Raw genomic sequence first — 11,689 nt, 5'->3', positions numbered from 1 at the left:
CTGGATTGATATCTGTCACCCTGCTTCAGGCAGCCTCTTGGCCTTGTGGTCCTGATCACCTGCCACTTACAGATGGTTGTCATCGGTCTCTGTTACCACAGGATGCTGATATGCAGTGATTAATTCATTAGGATAGTTTTAATAATATAAATCAGGGTGCAAACTGGGCTCCACGTGTTGAAGTAGAGAGAAAATATGAGGAAGTAGGAAAGACTTCTTGGAATAAGGGGATCTTCTGATTGGTGAACGACTCGCTCTGCCTCTAGAGGGCACACGAAATCTGTGCGACCAGAATAGAAGACACAGAAGAAGAAAACTCCCGCCCCATCCGCTCTTCTTTTTAAACCAAGGCGGGACGCTTCGCTTCTTTCACTGTGGTCTGTGTAGTTGGTGTTGAAACATATTATAGGTCGCTACCAACATGGTCAGGACTAAAGCCGACAGTGTTCCCGGATCATACAGAAAAGGTACAGTAACACAGTCCAGACATTTATTACGAATTTAACATGAAATAGCTCATTTGTGCCTGGGCATCGCTGTTTTGCCAGGTAGTCTGGCGGGCCCGGGTCGTACTGCCAAACAAAGCGGGCAGTGTAAGATAGCTGTTTCCCCTGAAGAGTCCTTTGACGTAAATGATTCGAGTTTTTATGAACAGAAATATTAGCCAGGATGTCAGGATAACAGGCACATGTCGCCTGGTCACAGCCAGAACTGCCGTTAGTCTTTCCAACAGCAGCCTCCCGCCAACACGGAGGCTGAGTTATTGATTTGTCGTGAACAGCCGAAGAAATGTCTTAAAGAAATAAACTTAAGTCTTGTTATCAAAAACCGTAGTTACAGTTTAGTATTATCCCGTCTGATGAGTGAACATTTTTCGTGGTCGTTTCCAGAAGGTGTGTCTTTCTTTCTGCAAACTGGCGCCAGATTTGAGCGCCGCAGTGCGTCTTTGTGCGGACTTCGCACCAACCCCCATTAAGGAGTTATAGAATTCAACGCCTTATTGCTTTTTGTCGACGGCTTATGTGTGAGAGGACATGAAGGACAATATTTCTTCAACCGAAGGGATCCTCTGGTAACTTCGGCACGAACTGATCTGCCGTTCAGTACTCAAATTAATCAAAAAACGATCTTTTAAAACTTGGCCCAGGCGTTAAAACACATCTTAAATATCCCTTCATTGAGACTCCGTTCATGCAGAGGCCGGCGAACATTTTCGCTCTGCAGCTGCTTCATTTCCTCATTTAACTCGGTTTTTGTGTAATACCTAAACTGTGCTGTGCTTTTCTCCCACGCTCCTCAACAGGGCGCAATGAAGTCTGATCAGACTGGTTCTTATTGTTTGTCTCTTCAGACATGTCTGTCCTGCGTCCAGTTTGAAGACACATCCAGTCATGTGTGTGTTTGTGTTTGCAGCTGTTGCAGCTTCTGCACCCCGGAAGTCTCTGGGCTCCAGTTCAGCCAATTCCTCGTCCTCCAGCAGCCAGTGCTCCACACCTGGTCAGTCTCCACCAGCCCTGACGACAACATCCCAGAATATCTACCGTGCACATTATGATGGAGTTGATACTGAGACGATGGTGTTTTTGTTTGGTTTTTTTATTCACAGCAAAGAGCAAATATGCAGGTGGTAACCCGGTGTGTCCCCGTCCCACGCCCACCTGGCAGAAGGGCATCGGAGACTTCTTCGGTGGTCCCCCGAGGAAGCCCGAGAAGGAGAACCAGAGGCCCCGGGAGGTAGAGGACGACGAAGAGGCTGGAGGCAGCGGGATGTCCAAGGCCAGCAGGAAGTATGTCCGCCTGCTTTAAGTCACGTTATCTGCAGGTTTCGTCTCTTAAATTCTGAATCCGGTGATTTGGAGTCGATGCTTTCAGGTTTTCTTCTGGAGCTGATCAGATTGTCTAGTTTGTTGTCAGTTAGTCAGCTGATTATTTGTGATTCGCTGATTATCAGCTGGCCTGTAAAGTGTTGGGAGACGGCAGAAACACAGTCAGGTTGTTTTTGTCCAACCAGCAGAACAAAACCTGAAGATAAAGAAAAGCAGTGAATCCAGTTAAAACGCTGCAGCCGGAGGTTTATCTTAAGAGATTTTATTGAAGCTGTTTGTTGAAGACTCGACGTGTTGACCATCATCGAGCGTCCAGCGAACAGCTTGAATTCATCTCATCTCTCAGTTCAGCTGTCAGAACATGAACACGTTCGGTGTCTGACACCTGACAATCTGAAACTGGAGATCGATCGATTGATCGACGAGTCGTTGCAGCTCTAAAGTAGAATCATAGTTTGTCTTTAATCGTATCAATCAGATTTCTATTCAGCAGAACTGAGCGACGTTTCGTCTCTAGACTCACTGCACCGGTTTGGTCGTGGACGGACTCGGAGGTTAACATCTGCGCGCCGCTCCCACTGATTCAGGATCAGTTCAAAGGTCAAACATTTCCCAGCAGCCTCTGCTGGTGTCTCCCGTGTCTGTCTTCACCTGAAGACGACGCAGGTGCTCGAGGCTCGTCAGAGTTCAGGGTCTGAGTCTCACTGAGGACAGTTTCTGAGACGGTCAAGTTACCGCCCTGTGTTATGGCGATGGCTGAAATGGCGGCGTGAACCTCATCAGGGTCGTCCTGGTCCGACAGTCAAGGTCACGATGACGTTTGAAGACGTGTAGTTTAATCTCTCTGGAGTTTCCTGGATTCCATCATAACTGAGATTTTATTCTAGATTTTCATTGTTTATGTGTTGAAGGGTTTTGTAGAAACGACAGACTGACGGACAGACTGATGGACTGACAGACTGACGGACAGACTGATGGACTGACTGACAGACTGACTGACTGACTGACAGACTGACTGACTGCCTGACAGCTGAGTGGACTGAACGAGCTCTGGTCTCCGGACCATCGGTGATGAAGAACGTGTCTACATGTGAAGTTTGATGAAGGAATGTTTCAGCTGAACTTCATTGATCCGACCGATGGACAGCGAGCGCAGCGTCTTTGTCCTCTGACCCGACTGGTTTTGTGTCTGCAGGTCCAGACCGCTGCCTGCTGAGGATGAGGAGGATGAAGACTGAAGGTGGAGAATGGCTGTTGGACTGGGGGTCTGATTTGCTGCCTCCACACTTGCTTCCTGTCATTTTGGTGTAAATCTGTACATAATTTCTGAGGAATTCACTTTGTATAGTTCATTAAACGTTTTATGTTTTTAATCTGGAGACTTTCATCTTTGATGTTCGTGTGAAGGCTTTTAGACCCGTGAGAACGTCTCAGAGTGGAACCGTTTCTCATCAGATCCACTGACCTTTAAAGAGGGGGGTTATGGACAAACACTTGATTCTAACTGCAGGAAACATTCTGACATGAAGCTTCATATAAACATACACATTTTAACATTAATTGATCGTCAGATAAATAAATGTTCAGGGTGAAACTTTGACTTTTCGTGCTGCTGTTTTCATTCATGATCAGAGAACAGAACGTCCGAGTCCAGGTGTCCTCAAACCAGCCTGTTCACCTGTGGAGCGTTCCAAACAGGTGTTCCACGTCTTTCCCAGTCTGTGAGACGTGTTGCTGCGTCAGATTCACAAAAAGAGATATTTACAGAAATCAATGAAGCTGATGAGGAAGAACATGAAACATACTGACTCTGAGCTGATCTCAGGTCAGTTTGTCTGTCTTCTGTCTCTCAGTGTTTGAATGTGTTTGTGTTGGACAGACTGCAGCGTCTCCGTTCAGTCTGTTGTCCCACTGAAACCAAACAAAAAAGAAACCGGAAGGAACCGGAAACAGGAAGTGAAAACTTCCGGGTTGGGCTTCTCCCTCAGTCGTGTCTGACAGGCTTCACAGGCCAAAAGTGGTTCTGATGTACACAATAAAGCCGTAAATGGGGTCACGTGTGGCACCAAAGTCCGTCCCCGCGCTCCACAGTGACGTCACGAGCCCGCCTTCGTTTGTAGTTTCCTTGTACGTCACACGGAAGTGGACGTGAGGAGACCGAGGAATCAACAAACAGGCGACTTCGTCTGAATTTAACCACATTTCATTGAACGTCCGCAGCAGGTGAAGCTTTTCAGGGTCCGTTCGTTTTACTCCTCTCTGCTGACCTGCTAACCCCGCCCCGCTGCAGTCAGAAGTGAGCCCTCTTGGTTTCGCGGTCCTGGTTTCTCGGCTTCTCGGTGTTCGTGATGACCTGCGCGGCGGGCGGAGGACTCTGAGCAGAGACGAGCCGTCGGAAGATGTCCGGCTTCAGGTGGACGGTGGTCGTCCTGACCTGCCAACACAAAGACAGCGTCTACTCCTTCCAGAGAGGTGAGGAGCATCTGCTCCCTCGACGATCTTTGAGTCCTCTGCAGCTACACGCAGAGGCCCGAGGGTGGCGCTGGAGGACAGAGAGGACGTCTGTCTTCAGAGTATTTCTCTTAATCTGAGATTAACGAACAACGTTACGCAGTTTAACTTCAGGTGGAATCAGTATTTCACGCGTGGTTCACTTTAATTATTCCTATATTTACCTCATCTGAAAGTTTAGGAAAAAATACAAAAGGTGTTGGAATGGAACGGAGTACTTTTACTCAGGTACTGCACTCCATTCTCTAATAACACAGTAACATTGTGACTGCAGGACTGTAGGAGTATTTGTACACTGTAGTAATACTACTTTTACTTCAGTAAAAGATCCAAATACTTCATCCACCGCTGGAACATTCAAACATCCCAAACTCCACTGTGTGTGTGTGTGTGTGTGTGTGTGTGTGTGTGTGTGTGTCTGTCTGTCTGTCTGTCTGTCTGTGTGTGTGTGTGTGTCTGTGTCTGTGTCTGTGTGTGTGTGTATGTGTGTGTGTCTCTGTCTGTCTGTCTGTGTGTGGGTCTGTGTGTGTGTGTGTGTGTGGGTCTGTGTGTGTGTGTGTGTGTCTGTCTGTCTGTGTGTGTGTCTGTCTGTCTGTGTGTCTGTGTGTGTCTGTCTGTGTGTGTGTCTGTCTGTGTGTGTGTCTGTGTGTGTGTGTGTGTGTGTGTGTGTGTGTCAGAGCTGGAGTTGCGGCAGCAGCGTGGCTCTCTCTCTCAGGGTGCGTTGGTTTTGACAGTGCGGGACCGCCAGGAGCCGCTGGGCAGCGGGGGGGCGACGCTGAATGCTCTGCTGGTCGCCGCTGAACACCTGAGCAACAGAGCGGGACACACGGTGAGTTAAACTGGACATGTCCACAGCTCAAGGTGTCTTCATACGTCTCGTGTTGTTTGACCAGCCGTCCAGAACCCAGAGATGTTCAGTGTATTATCTTAACTTAACTGAACTTATTAACTTAAGGTTACTGACGTGTTGTCTTTCCTCAGGTGGTCACAGCAGACGTCCTGGATGATGCTCACATCCTCATCCTCCACACGGTGAGTCCAGCAGCACTTTGGTCTCACGTGTGTCCACTCTTTGTTTTGCCGTTGTGGGACTCGTGGTGGAAGAAGCAGGCAGACCTTCACCTGAACGATCCAGACCGTTAGCTCACAGGGCCACAAGCGACAGTAGACATGAGAGAAGGAGCTGACGTAATCAGCCAATGGCCACTTCCTGTGTCAGACTAGCAGCACGTTGACCTCTGCAGATGTTTGTGGTCTTCAGTCCTGCAGATGTTTGTGGTCTTCAGTCCTGCAGATGTCTTGTCCTCCTGCAGGGTCGAGACTTCCCCTGGAGCTCCTGCAGCAGAGCCTTCTGCTGGCTGCCGGTGGAGAAACCTGAGCAGAGAGTCCAGGCCCCGGTCTGCTGTGTGGACCTGCTGCTGGACTGCCTCAGTAACCAGGTGTGCTGAGTCCCTGATCAGCTGCTGCTGGTGGAGGACTTGACGTGAACGTGAACGTGATACTCACATGTTATAATCCTGCAGGTCTGTCCTGGTTCTCCTGCTGGTGTCTGGGTCTGCAGCACCGACATGATCCTCACCATCCCTCCGGACTTCGGTTAGTGTGGTCAGTTGTCGTTTACCAAGGGTGGAGTACTGCTCTGTACATGTACTGCATATACTGCATACATCTGAGAGTACTACAAATGTCTCTTTGGACTGTGGTAACTGTAAATACTACTTTTGTGACTGCTGGCAGGTCTGTTTATGTGTGTGTGTGTGTGTGTGTGTGTGTGTGTGTGTGTGTGCTAGCTTTGTCCTGGGACGGTTTCTCTGGCGTTCGGGTTTTGGCGTTACCAGGTGACGTGTCCTACGCAGCCAATCACGGAGTCTACCTGTCCGACCAGCAGGTGCTCGCTTTGTTTAAACTTAAACTTTCAAACTTAAGCTTTTATTTATTCTTAGTTTTACTTTATTTCTAGGTTTTTTTCTCAGTAACATTTTGAACGACGTTTTGTTCGTGTCGTCTTTGTGACTCATCGTGTTGAATGTGCAGTGGGACTCAGGGTGCGTTTGTTTTGTCTCTCAGGGTCAGGTCAGGGACATCATCTACAGGGGGACACAGGAGCAGATTGAACAAGCAGTGATGGCTGATGGGAAAGTGCCGCTGGTGCGTCCTCCTTCGTGTCAAACAGAACTGTGGACTTCCTGTCAGACCTGTTTTCTTCTTCTGGTGTTTGTCTGATTCCAGGCTGCGTTCACGGTCGTCTGAGCGTCGGTTGTTTCAGAGATTTGATGTCAAACAGACAAACTGAGCAGACGAGCGTGAAGCTGCCTGAATGGTCCCTCTGTGTCTCTGTCCCTCTGTCTGTCCCTCTGTCTGTCCCTCTGTGCAGGTCTCAGGTCCAGTCTTCTTCAGCAGGTCTGTATCAGAGAAGTTGCTGCAGACTCACGTCTCTCCTCCTCTGGACGGCTGCACCTACCTGGGCCTGGACTCTGGAGCTCCGCCCCTCCAGGTACACGTGGGAAGAAGCAGTGTCAGTGGTAGGAAGTACATTTTCACAAGCACTGTACTTAAGTACAGCTTTGAAGTATTTGTACTTTGAGTGTTTCAAGTTTAGGGTACTTTATACTTTGGTTTGGCCCCACTGGCCTAAACTACACAAAGTACATGAAGTATTTAAAGTACCTCCACCTGCAGCAGCTCCACCGGTAACATGCTGCTCTGACATTTTGCTGCATGACGCTGACTGTACTGCAGTACTTTGACTGCGTGACGCTGACTGTACTGCAGTACTTTGACTGCGTGACGCTGACTGTACTGCTGTACTTTCACTGCGTGACGCTGACTGTACTGGAGTACTTTCACTGCGTGACGCTGACTGTACTGCAGTACTTTCACTGCGTGACGCTGACTGTACTGCAGTACTTTCACTGCGTGACGCTGACTGTACTGCTGTACTTTCACTGCGTGACGCTGACTGTACTGCAGTACTTTCACTGCGTGACGCTGACTGTACTGCTGTACTTTCACTGCGTGACGCTGACTGTACTGCAGTACTTTCACTGCGTGACGCTGACTGTACTGCTGTACTTTCACTGCGTGACGCTGACTGTACTGCAGTACTTTCACTGCGTGACGCTGACTGTACTGCAGTACTTTCACTGCGTGACGCTGACTGTACTGCTGTACTTTCACTTGGTATTTTGAGCCAAATGTCTCAGACCTTCTTCCAGTACTGCTGAATACTTCGTGTCTGTCTTCTGGCGTTTTGGCTCATTCGACTTGTCTTTGAACGTTCGTCCTGATTTGTCTCGTTTAGAAATGATCACAGGGACGCAGACGTAGAAATGTCCTTCGTCTTCATCCTCAGATCTCTTTGTTCCTGGACGTCTTGAAGTGTCTCTGCTCAGATCTGACCCAGGATCAGTTTGTGAGTGAGGACAGAGCCGGCTGCAGTTCTGCTGTCGGACCACAGGGGGCGGCGGTGAGGGGCGGCAGGGCGGAGCTGTGGAGGATCCTCAGAGGGACTCCGCTCAGACTGGGTGAGTGTCTCCGTCCGTCCCGTCCCTCCTCGGACCGGTCTGACTCGTCTCTTACGTCCCCCTGTGGACGCTGCGGTCCATCTTGTCTTCTTCGTCCTGTAAGTATTTGTACGCTGTAGTATTACTGCGTGTCCTCACCTGTACTTCGCTCTGACAGAGTACATCCCTGGCGGTCGCTATGACTACCTGACTCTGTCTGGAAAGCAGCACGTCGAGCGGCTGAGCCGTGATTGGACAGACAGAAACGCTCTGTCTCACATCCAGGTGACACTTCCTGCTCCGCCTCACGCAGCGTCATCGGAGTGTCTCTGTGCAGCATCACTAACGCCACCTGACTTCCTGTCTGTCCTCAGAGAGACGGCGGATTGGCCGAAGGAGGCCGAGTCATCAATTGCGTCCTGGAGGGAGACGTTACCGTGGCGACCGGAGCGGTGGTGCAACACTGCCACCTACAGGTCAGGAAGTCACCGCTACTCAGCGTCCAATCAGAGTGTTTCTTTGTCCTCAAAGAGTCTGCAAACGTTTCAGCAAAGTTTCAGCACACCTGTCCGTCAAAGGACAGCTGGTCTTTGTTTGAGTAGCTGTGACATCATCGCGTTCAGAGGAACCAGACTCCATTTACAGGAAGTCGTTTCACCTCAGAGCGCTGGAGCATCAGTTCATCTGTCAGTTTAACTAATCTGTGACAGTTAATCTGTCAGAGTTAATCTGTTTGTAACAGAGTATTCTTCCGTGTAGTATCAGTACTTTCATGGTAAAGGATGTGAATACTTCCTCTGGCCCTGCTGTTACTTCACCCTTGTCGTGACCTTTGACCTCTCCATCAGGGTCCTCTGGAAGTCCCATCAGGTTGTTTGCTGTCGGGTCTCGGCTTGATGACATCACAGCACATCAGGCAGCTGTCGCTGGCCGATGACATCATCATCCAGGGACGCGGCATCGAGCTGGGCGAGCTGAAGCTGAAGGTGTACACGGTGACGGGAGCGCAGGACGACCTCGAGGTACAGACACTGACAAAGAATTTTCCAGAGCTTTCAGACTTCTCTCATGATCTTCATCATCTGAGTATGAAACAAACTAAAGGGTTCAAAGACAGAAAAGAAAGAAAAGAAAAGAAAAGAAAAAAGAAAGAAAAGAAAAGAAAAGAAAAAGAAAGAAAAGAAAAGAAAAGAAAAGAGAAGAAAGAAAAGAAAAAAGAAAGAAAAGAAAAGAAAAAAGAAAAGAAAAAAGAAAGAAAAGAAAGAAAAGAAAAAAGAAAGAAAAAAGAAAGAAAACAAAACAAAACAAAAAAAAGAAAGAAAAGAAAAGAAAAGAAAAGAGAGTTCAGGTAAACTGATGTTCTGATGGTCAGGAGAAGAGCTGAACGTTTGTAGCTTCGCTGACGTCCTCCTCCTCCTCCTCCTCCTCCTCCTCCTCTTCCTCTTCCTCTTCCTCCTCCTCATCCTCATCCTCTTCCTCTTCCTCCTCCTCCTCATCCTCCTCCTCCTCCTCCTCTTCCTCTTCCTCTTCCTCCTCCTCATCCTCATCCTCTTCCTCTTCCTCCTCCTCCTCATCCTCCTCCTCCTCCTCCTCTTCCTCTTCCTCTTCCTCCTCCTCATCCTCTTCCTCCTCCTCATCCTCCTCCTCTTCCTCCTCCTCCTCCTCCTTCTCCTCTTCCTCCTCCTCCTCCTCTTCCTCTTCCTCATCCTCCTCCTCTTCCTCTTCCTCATCCTCCTCCTCCTCTCCTCTCTCCTCCTCTCCTCCTCTTCCTCCTCCTCCTCCTCTTCCTCTTCCTCCTCCTCCTCCTCCCTCTTCCTCCTCCTCTTCCTCATCCTCCTCCTCCTTCTCCTCTTCCTCCTCCTCCTCTTCCTCCTCCTCCTCCTCTTCCTCTTCCTCCTCCTCCTCCTCATCCTCATCCTCTTCCTCCTCTTCCTCCTCCTCATCCTCCTCCTCCTCCTCCTCCTTCTCCTCTTCCTCCTCCTCCTCCTCTTCCTCTTCCTCATCCTCCTCCTCATCCTCCTCCTCCTCTCCTCTCTCCTCCTCCTCCTCCTCCTCCCTCTTCCTCCTCCTCTTCCTCATCCTCCTCCTCCTTCTCCTCTTCCTCCTCCTCCTCCTCCTCCTCCTCCTCTTCCTCATCCTCCTCCTCCTCCTCCTCTTCTTCCTCCTCCTCCTCCTCCTCCTCTTCCTCATCCTCCTCCTCCTCCTCTTCCTCTTCCTCCTCCTCCTCCTCATTCTCCTCCCTCTTCCTCATCCTCCTCCTCCTCCTTCTCCTCTTCCTCCTCCTCCTCCTCTTCCTCTTCCTCTTCCTCTTCCTCTTCCTCCTCCTCCTCCTCCTCCTCCTCCTCCTCTCCACAGGTCTCCTCTGATGACAGCAGCGCCTCCTTCCTCAACCAGAAGTGGAGCGTCTTCTTCAGCAGAACAGGAATCCAGTAGGACCAGCTGACCTTTGACCTTAGACATGAATTTGATTTGACCTCTGAACTTCTTTTAGCGTCGATGTTTCTCAGCGCTGTAAAAAATGAAGTTGTCTTCTTTCCTCTTAACGAGACAAACTGACCCTTTAACGAACAAGTCAAATATTTTTAAACTTTAGAAAAGTCACATAAATATTTAAGTACGAGTAAAAAGTAACTTTTAAAGTATTTATTTTATTAATGTTCAATGAATATTTAAAATAGTACTTAATTGTAAGAAAAGTTGAAATTAGACTAAAAAAAATCTTTCCTCTCCTCCTCTCCTCTCTCCTCTCTCCTCCCCCTCTCTCCTCCTCTCCTCCTCTCCTCTCTCGTCTCTCCTCTCTCCTCCTCTCCTCCTCTCCTCCTCCTCCTCCTCCTCTCCTCCGCCTCTCTCCTCTCCTCCTCCTCCTCTCTCCTCTCAGGCCGGAGGAGTTGTGGGTCAGAGGAGAACGGCGCTGCCTCCTGGAGGCTCGTCTCTTCCCAGTCCTCCACCCCAGAGGAGGTGCTGTGGCTCTGCAGGGAGGCGTTGGCTGGCTGCTGGGGGGGGGCGGCTGTGTGAGGAGGTGGAGGGAGGCGTGGAGGCTCTCACTGAAGGAGGTGATGTCCCTCACCCACCAGGAGGCGGAACTGCAGTGGAGGGAGGAGTTACTGTTCCTGGCAGGGAGGAGGAGAGTGACTGACGCCCTGAGGAGTCGCGCAGATGTCTGCCTCCTCCCGTTCTTCAGGGCGGCGGTGCTGGGAGGCCAGCAGGAGGCGCTGCTGGAGACGCTGGACAGCAGTGAGTCACGGTTACCTGCAGTTGTGGAGCAAGTACTCAGATCTGTAACTGAAGTAAAAGTAGTACTACCACAGTGTACAAATACTCTGCAGCGACGCGCAGCCGAGCTTCATCTGTTCAACATTGTTATTTATTAACTTCCTGTTTTTTTTTAACTTCCTGTTTCTCGTCTTTCAGTTGCAGCAGGAAGCGGCGAGCAGGGGGCGGAGTCAGGTGCAGAGCTGGGCGTGGCCGCTCGCTGTCTCTCCTGTATTGCCGATGTGTTGGTGTGCATGGCGGGGGGGAGGGGAGGCCTGAGGAGCGGCCCGGCCGCTAACGAGGCCTGGAGCCCCGCCTATTTCCTGCTGGAGGAGGGTAACCTGAGGGGCGGAGTCCAGGCCCTGGCTGCGCAGAGAGAGCACTGGCTCAGCAGGTGAGGGTGACGCTCACCTGCTCAGCTTCTTTCTCAGTGTTTTCATGCAGTTTGGCGGACATTGACTCTGTGACCGCCCCCTGCAGGCCAGACCTGCTGGTTCGGGCGGCACGGCACTACGAGGGCGCCGGACAGGTGCTTCTACGACAAGCTGTGATGTCATCGCAGAGGTTCATCTCCATCGGCCAGGGTAAGGTCCCGCC

General features: G+C 50.2%; 2 protein-coding genes across 4 annotated transcripts in view; both read left to right on the top strand.

Moving 5' to 3' along the window:
- The first annotated feature begins 330 nt into the window (after window positions 1-330).
- pclaf (PCNA clamp associated factor) lies at window positions 331-3,486 on the top strand. Its single transcript, XM_076732508.1, has 4 exons — window positions 331-467; window positions 1,414-1,497; window positions 1,607-1,787; window positions 3,022-3,486. Exons 1-4 carry the CDS (start codon window positions 422-424, stop codon window positions 3,062-3,064), a joined length of 354 nt encoding a protein of 117 aa, XP_076588623.1. The 5' UTR covers window positions 331-421; the 3' UTR covers window positions 3,065-3,486.
- Window positions 3,487-3,952: 466 nt separating this feature from the next.
- fcsk (fucose kinase) overlaps window positions 3,953-11,689 on the top strand; it is a 12,318-nt gene continuing 4,581 nt past the window's right edge. For all 3 annotated transcript variants that reach the window (XR_013077250.1, XM_076732495.1, XM_076732494.1), the window contains exons 1-16: window positions 3,953-4,298; window positions 5,015-5,166; window positions 5,319-5,369; window positions 5,651-5,776; window positions 5,861-5,933; window positions 6,128-6,225; window positions 6,405-6,485; window positions 6,712-6,831; window positions 7,690-7,861; window positions 8,019-8,125; window positions 8,215-8,316; window positions 8,689-8,862; window positions 10,196-10,269; window positions 10,719-11,074; window positions 11,252-11,486; window positions 11,573-11,689. The exon at window positions 11,573-11,689 is cut by the window's right edge and continues 50 nt beyond it. Coding sequence is in view for 2 of the 3 variants with exons in the window: in XM_076732495.1 (XP_076588610.1) it covers window positions 4,226-4,298; window positions 5,015-5,166; window positions 5,319-5,369; window positions 5,651-5,776; window positions 5,861-5,933; window positions 6,128-6,225; window positions 6,405-6,485; window positions 6,712-6,831; window positions 7,690-7,861; window positions 8,019-8,125; window positions 8,215-8,316; window positions 8,689-8,862; window positions 10,196-10,269; window positions 10,719-11,074; window positions 11,252-11,486; window positions 11,573-11,689 (2,111 nt within the window). In the remaining variant the exon portion in view is untranslated. The remainder of the gene's footprint in view (window positions 4,299-5,014; window positions 5,167-5,318; window positions 5,370-5,650; window positions 5,777-5,860; window positions 5,934-6,127; window positions 6,226-6,404; window positions 6,486-6,711; window positions 6,832-7,689; window positions 7,862-8,018; window positions 8,126-8,214; window positions 8,317-8,688; window positions 8,863-10,195; window positions 10,270-10,718; window positions 11,075-11,251; window positions 11,487-11,572) is intronic.

The sequence above is a fragment of the Chaetodon auriga genome, chromosome 6 (assembly GCF_051107435.1).
Source record: "Chaetodon auriga isolate fChaAug3 chromosome 6, fChaAug3.hap1, whole genome shotgun sequence".
In the NCBI taxonomy this organism is placed as follows: domain Eukaryota; kingdom Metazoa; phylum Chordata; class Actinopteri; order Chaetodontiformes; family Chaetodontidae; genus Chaetodon; species Chaetodon auriga.
Note: the sequence above shows the minus strand (reverse complement) of the source record. Positions and strands in the feature narration are given on the sequence as shown.

Bases quoted from the DNA above. Each gene is read 5' to 3' on its own strand.
- pclaf (XM_076732508.1), top strand. From the start codon at position 422: ATGGTCAGGACTAAAGCCGACAGTGTTCCCGGATCATACAGAAAAG. The intron at 468-1,413 runs GTACAGTAACAC...TTGTGTTTGCAG, and splicing joins TCCCGGATCATACAGAAAAG to CTGTTGCAGCTTCTGCACCC. The intron at 1,788-3,021 runs GTATGTCCGCCT...TTGTGTCTGCAG, and splicing joins ATGTCCAAGGCCAGCAGGAA to GTCCAGACCGCTGCCTGCTG.